The 17,298-nt window shown below is 42.1% G+C and overlaps 1 protein-coding gene and 1 pseudogene across 1 annotated transcript; both read right to left on the bottom strand.

Moving 5' to 3' along the window:
- Positions 1 to 1,792: 1,792 nt before the first annotated feature.
- On the bottom strand, positions 1,793 to 2,643 carry LOC105601892 (large ribosomal subunit protein eL18-like; annotated as a pseudogene).
- A 4,039-nt stretch (positions 2,644 to 6,682) lies between these two features.
- SPINT4 (serine peptidase inhibitor, Kunitz type 4) lies at positions 6,683 to 10,709 on the bottom strand. The gene is made up of 3 exons (XM_042230380.2): positions 10,564 to 10,709; positions 7,788 to 7,962; positions 6,683 to 6,890 (listed from the first exon to the last, which is right to left on the bottom strand). The coding sequence occupies exons 1-3, from the start codon at positions 10,676 to 10,678 to the stop codon at positions 6,812 to 6,814; spliced, it is 369 nt and encodes a 122-aa protein (XP_042086314.1). The 5' UTR covers positions 10,679 to 10,709; the 3' UTR covers positions 6,683 to 6,811.
- Between the last annotated feature and the right edge of the window lie 6,589 nt (positions 10,710 to 17,298).

Here is a 17,298-nt window from a genome sequence, read left to right as displayed (position 1 = left end):
GTTTGCTCAAATTCATGTCCATTGAATTAGTGATGCTATTTAACCATCTCATTCTCTGCTGCCCCCTTCTTCTTTTGCCTTCAATCTTTCCTACCATCAGGGTCTTTTCCAGTGAATAGATATAGAAGCTATGCATAACTTTAACCAAAGAGACATCCAACTTCCCTGTGTCCCATTTGCTATGATATGAATTTCTTATGATTCTACAATAGGATCAAATACTAGATCATTTGGGGACATAAGTATACTGCTATAATGAACTTAAATTTTTTTATTATGGTAAAACATACATATCATACAATTTACCATTCTAACCATGTTTAAGTGTACAGTTTTGTCAATTAAGTATCATCATGTTGCTGTGCAATTATTACTATCCATCTCCAAAACCGTTTCATCATCCCATTAGATTTGATTTGTCCATTATATTTTTGTCAATACCAACCTTAATGGACTTAATGAAAGCTTTATAGTTTTCCTGGTGAGTAGTATCATATTGTTCCTGACTATTTTAGGAATTTATATCCTAATACAAGAAGTAATAAAATATAATAATGCCTGTCAATTTATTTACTTTATGTTTTCCCATCTCTAGAGGCATCTTGTCTTCTCAAAACTTCCTCCTACTCTTTCTTCCGCTAGCTTATGGAATTTATTTTTTAGTCTGTTAAAACCGTCACTTTCTCAACCATGACATTTTTATAGATGGTATTGTCTCTGCCTGTTCTTCTATTATCTATCTCATCGTTCCTCTGCCTCATCCATTAGGTTTTGGCTCAGTTGTGATTCCTTCTGTTAACTTTTCCATGGCTTCCCTGATCAGGGCAAGCCCTCTTTTCTATAATTTTATAGCAATATGTACCTGTCATTGGTAACACCTATAAAAGCTGTACTTTTATTTATGTTATATTTATTTATATACTGCTTGATTATGTTATACTATTATAACTACAGTTGTAATACTATAATATACCATAACATTATAGTTAGTAGTATGGTTAATATTACTAATTATTTGATTCAATCTCATCTACTAGAATGGAACTTTGAGAAATGATGATGGTTTCACTAGCTGAAAGGCTTTGCAACTGAGGATATATTTCCTTGTTTTTTTTTTCATCAGCCTCAGAACATGGAGGAATTCCTTTCAGACATGCTGATTGTTATGATTTAATCTCTGATGGGCTATGTATGTCCTAGGTTTAGAGGAAAAGAGAATGGGTAGAGAGACACAGAAGACTCAGATGACATGGTCTCATCACTCATGAACTCAAAATTTGGCTAGGAGAAGAAAATCTGTTTATCTCTAAGAGATAGGTATCTTGTTCATCCTGCAGTTTATTGTACTTTTTGGATATTTATATTCATATCTTTCACCAAATTTTGTAAGTTTTCTGTCATATTTCTTCAAAAACTCTCCCTTCCTTTTCTCTCTCACTTCTCCTTCTGGGACTCCCGCAATGAGTATTTTGATATATCTTTATGGTATACCACAGATATTTTTTTGTTTCTGTTCTTCAGACTTGATAATTTCTGTCATCATTCAAGTTCACTGCTTTTTTATCCTGCCTGCTTAAATCTACCTTTGAATCCCTCTAATGGCTTTTTCATTTTGGTTACTGTATTTTTCAGTTCCAGAATTTCTTTTCTGTTTGTTTTTAGTTAAAAAAAACTCTATATTGATATTTCCATTTTATTCATTCATTGTACTGACTTTCTTCAAGTTAGTTCCATGAACATTCTTTTTTTTTTTGCATCCAAAATCTTTTTAGTAACAAGGTAGACTCTCGGGTTAGTTTTTGCAGCCACGGCTGGCTCGTTGGCCTCTGGCACGCTCTGACTTCCGGCCCTTGGAGTGGACATAGGGTTTGAGGTGGCTATGCTGGGTTACTGAGGCCTTGCCGAAATGCCTTGTACACCTCTCACCCCTCGTAAGGATCAGAGAGGAGGACAGTGCCACAGCCCTTGGGAGAGGCCAGGGTCAGCTGGTCAAAGGTGAGAATCTTGGCCGCTGCCTTGAGGATGCGACTCTGGGTGTGGCCACTCACTCTCAGAGCACACAACTTTCAGTTTGGGCACCTCCTGGACATGAACCTGATGCGAAGAGCTGACTCATTGAAAAGACCCTGATGCTGGGAAAGATTGAGGGCAGGAGGAGAAGGGGACGACAGAGGATCAGATGGTTGGATGGCATCACTGACTCAATGGACATGGTTTGGGTGGACTGCAGGAGTTGGTGATGGACAGGGAGGCTTGGTGTGCTGTGGTTCATGGGGTCGCAAAGAGTCAGACATGACTGAGTGACTGAACTGAACTGAATTGAACACGAACACCATTGGTTACAGTCCCCATGACCACAGCTGTTTTCCCTTCCTGGCCAGGAAGCTTCATCTTCTGGATCATCCGGGAAAGGGACCACGGTGGCCAGTTGGTGTGGTTCATGAACAATCTCTTCAGGACAACCTAATTGAAGGTGGAGTTGGTTCCTCTGGCCAGGAACCTGTGCAGTTTGACCAACAGCTCCGCGTAAATGTCCTGGTTCTTGGGCTCCTTGTGTGGAACCTGTCTGTCCTTGTTGTGGTGAATGTCAACTCCCAGGCTGGCGCCTCCTCCTTGGCCAGGTCTGGAAAGCCCTTTGAGCATCTTTAAGACAGTTGTCTTAAAACCTTTTTCTCTAGCAGATCCTCCATTAGATCTTCTTCAGGAACAATTATTATTGATTTATTTAAAAAGCTTTCATATTTCTTTGTATGCCTTTTGACTTTTTTCTTTTTTTTACAAAAATTGGACATTTGAATCTAATAATGTGGAAATCCATTTCTTCCCCTTCCCTAGGGAGTGATTTTATTTTGTTACTGTTTTTGTGAGTGCTGTTTTGGTTTTGTTGGTTTTTTATTGCTTTAGTCTGTCCCTATGTTGAGGATCAGTCTGGAATGAAAACTTATGATATTTTCACATTTTTTTCTGAGCCCTTTCTAGGACATGCATTCTCACTTTCTAATTTTTCCTATACACGTAGTTATTTTTTAAATGTCTGGCTCCCAGGTAGCGAAAAATGAAGTGTAGGGAAATGGGCACTGGCCCTGGTCACTTTGACCAGAGGGGGAAGGGCTTGTAACAATGAGAGGAGATGCTTCTTTATGAGATCGGAATGGGCAATCAGCAGGCAGAGCGTAGATCCCTGATATTTGGAGAACAGAATTCTTTTTGCCCAAGTTGGCTGCCACAGCTATGTTTAAACTTCTCCAGGAACATGTGCACAGTTGTCTGTCATGTGGCTGGGTGTGGAGAATACAGAGCTGCTACTCCCCTAAGAGGAGAAGGCAATGGCACCCCGCTCCAGTACTCTTGCCTGGAAAATCCCATGGACGGAGGAGCCTGGTAGGCTGCAGTCCATGGTGTCGCTGAGAGTTGGACACGACTCGATGACTTCACTTTCACTTTTCACTTTCATGCATTGGAGAAGGAAATGGCAACCCACTCCAGTGTCCTTGCCTGGAGAATTCCAGGGACGGCTGAGCCTGGTGGGCTGCTATCTCTGGGGTCGCACAGAGTTGGACACGACTGAAGCGACTTAGCAGCAGCAACTCCCCTAAGAGCTGAAATTGGCTGAAATTAATTACAACTATTATCCTCCGCTGTTTTTTGCCCTGCTTTATTTAGTACTCCAATGCCAAACTTGCCTGTTACTCCAGGTATCTCTTGATTTCCTGTTTTTTCATTCCAGTCTTCTGTGATGAGAAAAACATCTTTTTTTGGTGTTAGTTCTAGAAAGACTTGGAGTTCTTCATAGAACCATTCGACTTCAGCTTCTTTGGCATTAGTGGTTGGGGCATAGACTTGGATTACTGTGAGGCTGAATGGTTTGTCTTGGAAACAAACCGAGATCATTCTGTTGTTTTTGAGACTGCACCCAAATACTGCATTTCAGACTCTTTTGTTGACTATGAAGGCTACTTCATTTCTTCTAAAAGGGAAGAAATATCTACTACCCACAGTAGTAGATATAATGGTAATCTGACTTAAATTCACCCATTCCTGTCCATTTTAGTTCACTGATTCCTAAAATGTTGATATTCGCTCTTGCCTTCTTCTATTTGACTACATCCAATTTGCCTTGATTTATGGACCTAACATTCCAGGTGCCTATGCAATATTGTTCTTTACAACATTGGACTTTACTTTCACCACCAGACACACCCACAGCTGGGTGTTGTTTCCACTTTGGCTCAGCCTCCACATGGAACAGAAAATTGGTTCAAAATTGAGAGAGGAGTACAAAATTGAGAAAGGCTGTATATTCTCACCCTGCTTATTTAACTTATATGCAGACTACATCATGTGAAATGCTGGACTGGATGAATCACATGCTGGAATCAAGACTGCCAGGAGAAATATCAATCACCTCAGATATGCAGATGACACCACCTTTATGGCAGAAAGTGAAGAGGAGCTAAAGAGCCTATTGATGAAGGTGAAAGAGGAGTGAAAAAAGCTGGCTTAAAACTCAACATTCAAAACACTAAGATCATGGCTTCTGGTCTCATCACTTAATGGAATATAGATGGGGAAAAAGTGGAAATGGTGATGGATATTCTTTTCTTGAGCTCCAAAATCACTTTGGATGGTGACTGCAGCCATGAAATTAAAAGACACTTGCTCCTTGGAAGATAAACTTTGACAAACCTAGACAGTGTATTAAAAAGCAGAGACATTGCTTTGCCAACAAAGGTCCGTCTAGTCAAAGCTATAGTTTTTCCAGTAGTCACGTACAGATGTGACAGTTGGAACTTTGGTACGTATAGGAAGAAGACAAAACAATAAACTCTGTGTCTGGTTAGTCCAGTTCCACCAGTTTTTAGTTTTATTTATTTATTTATGGCTGCACTTGTTCTCCATTGCTGCATGAGGGCTTTCTCTAGTTGAAGCAAGCTGGGGCTATTCTCTGGTTGTGGGGTGTGGGCCTCTCACTGCAGTGATTTCTCTTGTTGTGGAACATGACCTCTAAGGTGCATGGGCTCAGCAGTTGTGGCAACATGGGCTTTGTTGCTCCCTAGCATGTGAGGTCTTCCTGGACCAGGGATCTGAACCTGTGTCCTTTGCATTGGCAGGCAGATTCTTAACCACTGGACCACCAGGCAAGTCCAAGTGCACTTGTTTTTATACACACCTTACTCTAGCTGGGTGCTAGAGCCACACATGTTATCTCAGTTGCCATTGTTGTATCTTGGGGCTGTTACTGCTTTGCCAAGGGAGACAAGGGAATCACTGACAGACTCAGATTTTTGTACTGAAGAGAATAACACAAGTTAAAAGCCGTAATGCAAGTCATTCTTCCACTTTTGGTGCCCAGCTGTCTTGGGCATCAAAATATCCTTTCCCCCCTAAGGTATAACTGCCCTCTTTCCTCAAAGGATTCTTAGTCTTGAGTTTAGTTATTAATATTTACACACTTTCCGCGCCCCCCCTTCTCTGGCTTTTCCAGGAGTTGACTGGAAGAGGAAGCAAACAGTCTATGGGAGTATGTTATGCATTTTTTGCACCCAACAAACCTGCTCTGGGACACCCAGTTTCATGTCTCACAATAGGAAAATCTCAGAACTTTCATTTATGTGGACCAGTCAGATTAGCCTATACTCCAGGCTCCATAGCATGTCTCCTATAGCTGATGGGGTTCAAGAATGATTTGCAATTCTAGAGTCTTCACCAAAGTTGAAATGTACATATATTCAGAGTAAACCCTGTCTGGATGAGAGTCTCATCTTGAAGTAATCAGATTTTTTGCAGAAAATTGTCTCAGTTTAGGGGACTTGTTTTCTTATTCTTAAGACTGAGCAGAGACCAAACTTGCATGTCTAGCAACAAGATTTCACTGGCTGGTTCATAATGCCCCTGACATTTGCCCTTGCAACTAACTGGTGGTGCAGGATGTGATTCACACTGAATGATTGGAATCTGTCAATAAGATGGACAGGGAAGGGGTTCAGGGAAGGGATGCTTAAAGAAATTCAGAAATGAGATGGCTAAGCTGAGTGTCCTACAGCTGGGAAGATCATGGTCATGTGGAACCTTTTAGCATTGCGTTCAGAAGGCTTGGCAAACAGTGTCAGGATAGTCACTCTCTTGGGAGCTAAAGCACACTCACTGAACTGAAGCTGAGAGTTCTTTTCTCAGGACTGAGAATAGCCAAGTCAAATGTCAGTGATGGAGGCACTGAAAAATGTCCAAGTATTCTATAGCTGTGATAAATAGAGATGATATCAGGAAGATAGTTAAACAAATAGTTAACTATTTGTTAACTATTAGTCCCAATAGTTAAACAAATTGGGACTCCTGGCTTGGTGAACATGAATTGGAAGACACTGCAAAGAAAAATTTGTTATGAGTGCAAGAACATTTCATTTGAGTTTAAGGGTCACTGCTTGGTTTGATTTTAAGGACAAAGAGTAGTGTAGATTTGGTACTTTGGTTCTACTAACTACTCAACCTGAGAGGCAAAGTGATATAAACCTATCCAGATTTGGCTCATCACATCTCTAACAATATAAGCATTGACTATATGCATGAGGAATAGTTCAGGAGGGAGTGGGGAGTAATGGATTAGGACCAGCTCACATTCCAGCTCTGGATAAACTGGTTGGGGTTGGGGTGGGATATGCAGAGAGGAAGAAGGGTTCCCACATAAAATTCTTTCATTTTAATGATCATACAGTTATTTCTCAGGAAACACAACACTAACATTAGGAAAACAGTAAAAGCATGCACATTTCAAACATCTTAAAACTGGTCTGATTTCCCCCACAGCTGTGCTTCAGTGTGCTTTGCGCTCAGATTCTTCAGTCTCTCCTTTAGAACTTGATGGCTCTTCAGAACCTGATTCCCCAGGTAGCCTGTTTAAGCAAAATAAACAAAGAAACAAAAGAAACAGGTTATAGGTTTTGTCATGTCTCCCTGGACTACGTTGTCATTTTTATCTCAGGGAAAGCCCAGAGGATGGCATCTCTTTCAGTGTCCCTCTGCTTCCGTTGATTAAACTCTCATTCTTCATTAATCTCTCTTTCATTCCCTCAAAACTTAGTCATTGTCTTCTATGTGCCAGGTGCTACAAAGAGTCACTAGGGATATTAAATAAATAAATAAAACAAATTTTCTGCTTTTGAACTATTTCCAAGGCCATGTTCCGTCTCAGTTTCCTAAAGATCACCCACACCATAGCCTTATTACCTCTGTGGGCCTCCTTCTAGTTTTATGACTGAGAAATGGTGAGGTGTGGGCTGGGAGCTTAGCTCTATAAAACAGCATGTTGCTATTGACCTAAGTTCACAGGTCTTGGAGTTCAAGGTTTGGGTCTGGGTGATCTTGTGCATGTAAGATGATCCAGCCCTGGATGACCAGATTTGGTTAGAAACCTTGCCATGCCATTTATTAATGTGATCTTGGGCCAGTTAATTACTACTATTGGACTTTGTTTCCTCATCTGCTATATAAAAATAATGATACACACCTATCTTAGGGTGATTTTAATTTTAAATTCTATCAATATATGTAATTACATAGTGTAGTACCCAGCACATGCTAACTGTCCAATAAATGATGGCTATAATTTTCTCTCTAGACTTTTGATTTCCCAGCTGCAAACTGACAAATGATAAGAGATCCAACCCAACTATTAAATGTTTTGATTATGACAATCATCCCACCTCCCCTCCCCAGCCAGGATTTGTCCTGGGATCTCAAGCCTCTCCTTTCCACTCCCCAATAACCAAGGATAACATTAAATTCCTTACTTCTTGTTCTCTTTCTCACAGGCTAGTTGACATTCTATTTGAAGCTCATAGTTGTTAAGATTGCCATCACAGCCAGAGTAGACAAAACTTTCACAGAATCCAGAGGTCATGTTGTAGAAATATCTGAAGTGAATGTTATAACAGCTGCCATATTTGAGCGGCATCTTGCAGGGATCTGCGTGAGAGGTTCACACTGAATTAGGGGGAATTAAAGAGCTTGTCTTCACAGGCCTTTACACATTTGTCATGGTAGTCTGGAAATACCCCTATTCAAGGTCACTGGAAGACATTTGGTTTTCTCTTGGAATTAAGATCACCTGGCAGGTTGCCCTTGGGCATGCAAATTGATTAAAACTCCAATTTCTGGTCTTCAGCAGTGATTTGGAGAGATGGTGAGCCATGAAAAAGGAGGTTCTATCAGTGGTTGGTAATGGTGACTTAGTCACTAAGTCTGTCTGACTCTTTGCAACCCCATGGACTGTAGCCTGCTAGGCTCCTCTGTCCATGAGATTTCTCAGGCAAGAATACTGGAATGGGTTGCCATTTCCTTCTCCATGGGGTCTTCCCAACCCAGGGATTGAACCCACGTCTCTTGCTTGGCAGGTGGATTCTATACCACTGAACCTTCTGTGAAACCCTTTACCAGTATCTTGTACAAAGTAATGACATTCACCTTTCACATCTTACATTATATTAAAGCACAATCTCCTTCTCTTCTTTCTTGGCTCTTAACTGCCTGGACAGGACATATAATACTTACCTTCCAGTTTTCATAGACCCACTATACTAACCATGTCCCCAGTTTAAGTTAACTGTGCCTGCTGCTCAAAACAGGATGCATACCAAGATGCATAACCTTGGAGGTAATACTCTTCACCTCCACATCCTGTCATCTCTGGCTTGTCCCCTTCCTAGAGGCAAACCTTTTGTTCTTAGTGATAGGAATAACCCTTATGGCCGCAGCAGGGGAAGGAGAGGGTGGGATGAATTGAGAGAGCAGCATTGAAATGTATACATTACCATAGGTAAAACAGATAGCCAATGGGAAGTTGCTGTATCCCACAGGGAGCTCAGCTAGGTGCTCTGTGACAAACTAGAGGGGTGGGATGGGGTAGGAGGTAGGGGGGAGGTTCAAGAGGGAGGGGACATATGTATACTATGGCTCATTCATGGTGATGTGAGGCAGAAACCAACACAACATTGTAAAGCAATTATCCTCCTATTAGAAATAAATAAATTTAATACAAAAATACCAAAAAAAAAAAAAAAAAAGAATCACATAGTAAGTGGTCCAAACAGCTACAACATGGTTGTACTGGCAACCCAGAGATTGTTGTTCATCCTATTCAAGCAGCCAGACTGGGATTTATTCCTTGGTAAAAATAGCTATTTAAATACAGTGACATGCACAAGCTTATTTTATACATACATCCTCTGATATAGGCATTCTTCTGATCCACACTTTATACAAGGAAACTGAAGCTAAGGGATGGTATGGGACTGAGTGACTTGGACTAGTTTGTTAAGTGACAAGGCTGGAATTTGGGGTGTCTGACTTACAGTGTGGACTGTGTTACTTTTTCCCTATGTTCTGGAAGCACCTGAGCCTGTATATCGTACCTGTGAAAGAAAACTTCATTGTCTTTTACGTCTACACTATAAGCTTCTCTAAACAGTAACCATGTGTTCAAGTGTTCTCTCCTTCCCTGGAGCCTGTGCTATGCTAAGTTGCTCCAGTTATGTCCAACTCTTTGTTACCCCATGAACTGTAGCCTGCCAGGCTCCTCTGTACATGGAATTCTCCAGGCCAGAATACTAGGGTGGGTAGCCTTTCCCTTTCCCAGGGGGTCTTCCCAACCCAGGGATTGAACCCAGGTCTCCTGCATCGCAGGTGGATTCTTTACTATCTCAGCCACCAGGAAAGCCTGGTTTGATTCCTGGTACAATGCAGGAGACCCTGGTTCGATTCCTGGGTTGGGAAGTTCCCCTGGAGAAGGGATAGGCTACCCACTCCAGTATTCTTGGGCTTCCCTGGTGGCTCAGATGATAAATAATCTGCCTGCAAGGCAGAAGACCTGGGTTTGATCCCTGGGTTGGGAAAATCCCCTGGAGGAGGGCATGGCAACCCACTCCAGTATTCTTGCCTGGAGAATCCAATGGACAGAGGAGCCTGACAAGCTATAGTCCATGGGATTGCAGAGTTGGACATGACTGAGTAACACAGATAGCACAGATAGCTGATTAACAGTGTTATGATAGTTTCAGGTGAGCAGGGAAAGAACTCAGCCATATATATACACGTATCCATTCTCCCCCAAACTCCCCTCCCATCCAGGCTGCCGCATAACATTGAGCAGAGTTCCCCGTGCTGTACAGTAGGACCCTGTTTGTCATCCATTTTAAATATAGCAGTGTGGATATGTCTATCTCAAACTAACTATCCCTTCCTCCAATTCTTCCCCCCCATGCCCTTGAATGAAGTGGAATTTTTGAAATTTACAGTGAAACCCATAATTTAGAATACTTCTAGTCCTTTGCACCGCGTACAAAAGAGAACCCCATTTGGAAAGGACTTATTTGCATCACGGTTTGTTTTTTCTCCTCAAACATCCATAGGATGCCTAGAATAGATGCCCCAAGTCACAATAGACAGCATTTATGGGTATTGATACCAAAGGAGGACCTTCTTGGACCATCTGCATATCAATTTTTTTCTAATTCTTTCTTCCTCATTCATAATTGGTCCTTGGATTTATTTTCTGCTTCAATTTCATACCTTTGAGTCTTTCACATATCATGTCAGTAACCTTAGCCATACCACCCATTAATGGAGTAGTCAGCAAGGAGAAGGTGAAGAGCCCCAGAAGAACTCCCAGCTCGATCAATTTCATGGTGTAGCCAGTAGCAAGTAGGAAAGTTTTGGTATCAACTGATGTTATATCCTGGGCCTGATACTTGAGAGGGCTGGGCCCACTTGCCCCAAGGGCCAGGACTGGGCATTTCCTAGTGATGAGTTGGACAGTGAGTGCTTGGGTATCCAGCCATGAAGCTGAAGGTTCCAAGCTGATTTAGACCCCTGATAGTGAGTCACAAATTTATCTAGAATGCAAGGCTTCTATGTATGTTTAACCATGGAGGGTAGAGCCATCAGAGCATTGAATTAAAAAGAGATTGCTTCCTTTTCTCACCTTAACCTTCTACAGCAAAGAAGAGACTTATCCTGGTGCAACAGAAAGAATATAATAAATACAACAGTAATGATAGTAGCTGTGTGATCAAGTTACTCAAGATGGCTGTTCTATTGTTCTCGGTAGATCCCCTATTTGACCAGTGCTGCTTCTCCTACTCACGTGACTGACTTTCCTATGTACTTGCCTCAGTATTCAGCTAGTGATTTTTATCAAAGCGGGGGTGAGAGGCATACCCTTTTACTAGCTTCCCTAGTGACTGATGAGCCAACCTGATGTCAAGTTCCCCTTTAACTACTGATCTCTGCCCTCTCAATCTTGCTGGCCTCCAGAATGAAGTCTGCTGCCATGTCCTGTCCACTGTCTGCTGCACACTGTGGGGTGTCCTACAGATTCTCCTGTCCATTAAACCTTTGATGTCTCTGTTGATGACTCTGGGCTCTTTTTTTTAATCTTGAAGCTGGACAAGTACAGGCCTTGCAGGCCTGCTGGGTGCAACCCAACAGTAGCTAAACCCTATAGCAATTTCTTCATGAAAAGCACTGTTTAAATGAAACCTTATATCTAAGTCTATATCTACATCTATTTCTATCTCACTAAATAATCATATGCACCCCATGAATTAGGTGAACTTGTGATCATCATTTACAGATGGAGAAACAGGTTGAGGTTAAATTATACGTACAAAGTCACACATCCATTGTGTGGTGAACACAAGATTTGAACTCACAACACTATTACCTAGGAATGTGGGACATATTGGTTCTGTTTTCTTGTAAGACTTTTGAAATTTTGGCTTTTGCATTTGCATCTCTAAGCCACCTGTTGTTGTTCACTTGCTAAGTTGTGTCTGACTCTTTGTGACCCCCTGAGCTGCAGCATACAGTCTTCCCTGTCCTTCACGATCTTTCCAAATTTGCTCAAACTCATGTCCATTAAATCAGTGATGCCATCCAGCCATCTCATCCTCTGTCATCCCCTTCTCTTCCTGTCCTCAACCGTTTCCAGCATCAGGGTCTTTTCCAATGAGTCAGCCCTTCAAATCAGGTGGCCATAGTATTGGAGCTTCAGCTTCATCATCAATCCTGCCAGTGAATATTCAGGGTTGACTCCCTTTAGGATTGACTGGTTTGATTTCCTTGCCGTCCAATGGACTCTCAAGAGTCTTCTTCAGCACCACAGTTCAAAAGCAACAGTTCTTTAGTGCTCAACCTTCTTTATGGCCCAACTCTCACATCCATATGTGACTACTGAAAAAACCATAGCTTTGACTATGTTTGACCTTTGTTGGCAAAATTACCCTGTCTAAGTTTGTCATAGTTGTTCTTCCAAGGAGCAAGCGTCTTTTGATTTAGTGGCTGTAGTCACAGTCCACAGCGATTTTGGAACCTAAGAAAATAAAATCTGTCATTTTTTCCACTTTTTCTCCACCTATTTGCCATGACCTTGGAAGTGGGTTATCTCCTCTCTGCTGCTTGCCACTCCAGTGCCACACAAAGGCTAATAGTTTTGCCAAGAGAATGCACTGGTCATAGGAAACATACTCTTCCAACAGCACAAGAGAACTCTACACATGGACAGCACCAGATGGTCAACACTGAAATCAGATTGATTATATTCTTTGCAGCCATTATTGATTATATTCTTTGCAGCCAAAGATGGAGAAGCTCTATACAGTCAGCAAAAACAAGATTGGGAGCTGACTGTGGCTCAGATCAGTTCAGTTCAGTTCAGTCACTCAGTCTTGTCCGACTCTTTGTGACCCCATGAATTGCAGCATGCCAGGCCTCCCTGTCCATCACCATCTCCCGGAGTTCACTCAGATTCACGTCCATCGAGTCCGTGATGCCATCCAGCCATCTCATCCTCTGTTTTCCTCTTCTCCTCCTGACCCAATCCCTCCCAGCATCAAAGTCTTTTCCAATGAGTCAACTCTTCACATGAGGTGGCCAAAGTACTGGAGTTTCAGCTTCAGCATTCCCTCCAAAGAAATCCCAGGGCTGATCTCCTTTAGAATGGACTGGTTGGATCTCCTTGCAGTCCAAGGGACTCTCAAGAGTCTTCTCCAACACCACAGTTCAAAAGCATCAATTCTTCGGTGCTCAGGTTTCTTCACAGTCCAACTCTCACATCCATACATGACTACTGGAAAAACCATAGCCTTGACTAGATGGACCTTAGCTGGAAAAGTAATGTCTCTGCTTTTGAATATGCTGTCTAGGTTGGTTCCTTCCAAAGAGTAAGCATCTTTTAATATCATGGTCGCAGTCACAATCTGCAGTGATTTTGGAGCCCCCCAAAATAAAGTCTGACACTGTTTCCACTGTTTCCCATCTATTTCCCATGAAGTGATGGGACCAGATGCCATAATCTTTGTTTTCTGAATGTTGAGCTTTAAGCCAACTTTTTCACTCTCCTCTTTCACTTTCATCAAGAGGCTTTTAGTTCTTCTTCACTTTCTGCCATTAGGGTGGTGTCATCTGCATAGCTGAGGTTATTGATATTTCTCCCGGCAATCTTGATTCCAGCTTGTGTTTCTTCCAGTCCAGTGTTTCTCATGATGTACTCTGCATATAACTTAAATAAGCAGGGTGACAATATACAGCCTTGATGTACTCCTTTTCCTATTTGGAATCAGTCTGTTGTTCCATGACCAGTTCTAACTGTTGTTTCCTGACCTGCATACAGATTTCTCAAGAGGCAGGTCAGGTGGTCTGGTATTCCCATCTCTGTCAGAATTTTCCACAGTTTCTTGTGATCCACACAGTCAAAGGCTTTGGCATAGTCAATAAAGCAGAAATAGATGTTTTTCTGGAACTCTCTTGCTTTTTCCATGATCCAGTGGATGTTGGCTCAGATCATGAACTCCTTTTGCCAAATTCAGACTTAAATTGAAGAAAGTAGGGAAAACCACTAGACCGTTCATGTATGACCTAAATCAAGTTCCTTACAATTATACAGTGGAAGTGAGAAATAGACTTAAGGGACTAGATTTGATAGACAGAGTGCCTGATGAACTATGGATGGAGGTTCATGACATTGTGCAGGAGACAGGGATCAAGACCATCCCCAAGAGAAAAAAAGGCATAAAAGCAAAATGGCTGTCTGAGGAGGCCTTACAAAGAGCTGTGAAAAGAAGAGAGGTGAAAAGCAAAGGAGAAAAGGAAAGATATACCCATTTGAATGCAGAGTTCCAAAGAATAGCAAGATGAGATAAGAAAGCCTTCCTCAGTGATCAATGTAAAGAAATAGAGGAAAACAATAGAATGGGAAAGACTAGAGATCTTTTCAAGAAAATTAGAGATACCAAGGGAACATTTCATGCAAAGATGGGCTCAGTAAAGGACAGAAATGGTCTGGATCTAACAGAAGCAGAAGATATTAAGAAGAGGTGGCAAGAATACACAGAAGAACTGTACAAAAAAGATCTTCATGACCCAGAATCATGATGATATGATCACTCACCTAGAAGCAGATATCCACATCCTGGAATGTGAAGTCAAGTGGGCCTTAGGAAGCATCACTACGAACAAAGCTAGTGGAGGTGATGGAAGTCCAGTTGAGCTACTTCAAACCCTAAAAGATAATGCTGTGAAAGTGCTACACTCAATATGCCAGCAAATGTGGAAAACTCAGCAGTGGCCACAGGACTGGAAGAGGTCAGTTTTCATTCCAATCCCAAAGAAAGGCAATGCCAAAGAATGCTCAAACTCCTGCACAATTGCACTCATCTCACCTGCTAGTAAAGTAATGCTCAAAATTCTTCAAGCCAGGCTTCAGCAGTATGTGAACCGTGAACTTCCAGATGTTCAAGCTGGTTTTAGAAAAGGCAGAGGAACCAGAGATCAAATTGCCAACATCTGTTGGGTCATTGAAAAAGCAAGAGAGTTCCAGGAAAACATCTATTTTTGCTTTATTAACTCTGCCAAAGCCTTTGACTGTGTGGATCACAATAAACTGTGAAAAATTCTGAGAATGATGGGAATACCAGACCACCTGACCTGCCTCTTGAGAAATCTGTATGCAGGTCAGGAAGCAACAGTTAGAACTGGACATGGAACAACAGACTGATTCCAAATAGGAAAAGGAGTACGTCAAGGCTGTATATTGTCACCCTGCTTATTTAACTTCTATGCAGAGTACATCATGAGAAACGCTGGGCTGGATGAAGCACAAGCTGGGATCAAGATTGCTGCAAGAAATATCAATAACCTCAGATATGCAGATGACACCATCCTTATGGCAGTAAGTGAAGAGGTGAAGAGCCTCTTGATGAAAGTGAAAGAGGAGAGTGAAAAAGTTGGCTTAAAGCTCAACATACAGGAAACTAAGATCATGGCAACTGGTCCCTTCGCTTCATGGGAAATAGATGGGGAAACTGGTAACAGTGTCAGACTTTATTTTGGGGGGTTCCAAAATCACTGCAGATGGTGACTGCAGTCATCAAATTAAAAGATGGTTACTCCTTGGAAGGGAAGTTATGACCAACCTAGACAGCATATTAAGAAGCAGAGACGTTACTTTGCCAACAAAGGTCTGTCTAGTCAAGGCTATGGTTTTTCCAGTGGTCATGTATGGATGTGAGAGTTGGACTGTGAAGAAGGCTGAGCACTAAAGAATTGATGCTTTTGAACTGTGGTGTTGGAGAAGGCTCTTGAGAGTCCCTTGGACTGCAAGGAGATCCAACCAGTCCATTCTTAAGGAGATCGGTCCTGGGATTTCTTTGGAGGGAATGATGCTGAAGCTGAAATTCCAGTAGTTTGGCCACCTCATGTGAAGAGTTGACTCATTGGAAAAGACTCTGATGCTGGGAGGAATTGGGGGCAGGAGGAGAAGGGGACGACAGAGGATGAGATGGCTAGATGGCATCACCGATTCGATGGACGTGAGTTTGAGTGAACTCCGGGAGTTGGTGATGGACAAGGAGGGCTGGTTAAGAATGGACTGGTTGGATCTCCTTGCAGTCCAAGGGACTCTCAAGAGTCTTCTCCAACACCACAGTTCAAAAGCATCAATTCTTCAGTGCTCAGCTTTCTTCACAGTCCAACTCTCACATCCATACATGACCACAGGAAAAACCATAGCCTTGACTAGGCGGACCTTTGTTGGCAAAGTAATGTCTCTGCTTTTGAATATGCTATCTAGGTTGGTCATAACTTTCCTTCCAAGGAGTAAGTGTCTTTTAATTTCATCGCTGCAACCACCATCTGCAGTGATTTTAGAGCCCCCCCAAATAAAGTCTGACACTGTTTCCACTGTTTCCCCATCTATTTCCCATGAAGTGCTGGGACCAGATGCCATGATCTTCATTTTCTGAATGTTGAGCTTTAAGCCAACTTTTCCCCTTTCCTCTTTCACTTTCATCAAGAGCCTTTTTAGTTCCTCTTCACTTTCTGCCATAAGGGTGGTGTCATCTGCATATCTGAGGTTATTGTTATTTCTCCCGGCAATGTACCTTCTCCTATTTTCTGAAATAAAATTGTAGAGCTTACTATTTAATCATTCCCCACAGTTTCAGTTTTCTCTCAGTATAAAGCAACAGCTACATACATGTAATGAATGCTCCTGTGTTAATGTAACAACTCCCCTGGCTCATCCAACATGAGTGAAGGAACACAATTTCAAAGACTACAACTTGGAGCAAGTATAGAAGGACTGAAACTTGCTCTTAAAATCATTCTTAGAACATCCAGTTCATTTTAACTTCTTAGAAATGTAAAAGTGTTTACGCTGTCATATGGTTATCTGTCTATTATGTACATTATCAGATGCCAATTTGAGGGACTAGACATGAGATTTAAAAAGTACTCTATTTCTGGACTTCTCTGGTTGGCACAGTGGTTAATAATCCACCTGTCAATGCAGGGGACATGGGTTCTATCTCTGGCCCAAGAAGATCCCATATGTCCTGGAGCAACTAAGCACATGAGCCAACAGCAGCTCCTGAGCCTGTGTGCCCCAAGTATGGAAGTGGCGCACCTCGAGCCTGTGGCCTGTGTTCTTCAACAAGAGTTGAACTGCGATGAGAAGCCTGCACCCTGCAGTGAAGAGTAACCCCCTGCTCGACCCCTGGCTTGCCACAACTAGAGAAAGCCTGAGTCCAATAATCCTTTCAGGGTAAAGGATGATGAAACATTTTTTTTAAAGGAGTCAGTGATATCAGCTAATTTAAGTCATTCAGTCTGCTCTCTCTCTCTCGTTTTTTTGGGCTACAGTGCGTGGACTGTGGAATCTTAGTTTCCCAGCCTGGGATGGAACCTGTGCCCCTTACCATGGAAGTTTAGAGTCTTAACCACTGAACAACCAGGGAAGTCCCTAGTCTG

This window comes from Ovis aries, chromosome 13 (genome assembly GCF_016772045.2).
Source record: "Ovis aries strain OAR_USU_Benz2616 breed Rambouillet chromosome 13, ARS-UI_Ramb_v3.0, whole genome shotgun sequence".
Taxonomy (NCBI): Eukaryota; Metazoa; Chordata; class Mammalia; order Artiodactyla; family Bovidae; genus Ovis; species Ovis aries.
Note: the sequence above shows the minus strand (reverse complement) of the source record. Positions and strands in the feature narration are given on the sequence as shown.

Excerpts from the sequence above, each read along its gene's own strand:
- SPINT4 (XM_042230380.2), bottom strand. The coding sequence starts at position 10,678 with ATGAAATTGATCGAGCTGGGAGTTCTTCTGGGGCTCTTCACCTTCTCC. Across the intron at positions 7,963-10,563 it reads GATATGTGAAAGACTCAAAG|ATCCCTGCAAGATGCCGCTC; the intron begins GTATGAAATTGA and ends CCTCTCACGCAG. Across the intron at positions 6,891-7,787 it reads TGTGAGAAAGAGAACAAGAA|GCTACCTGGGGAATCAGGTT; the intron begins GTAAGGAATTTA and ends TTGCTTAAACAG.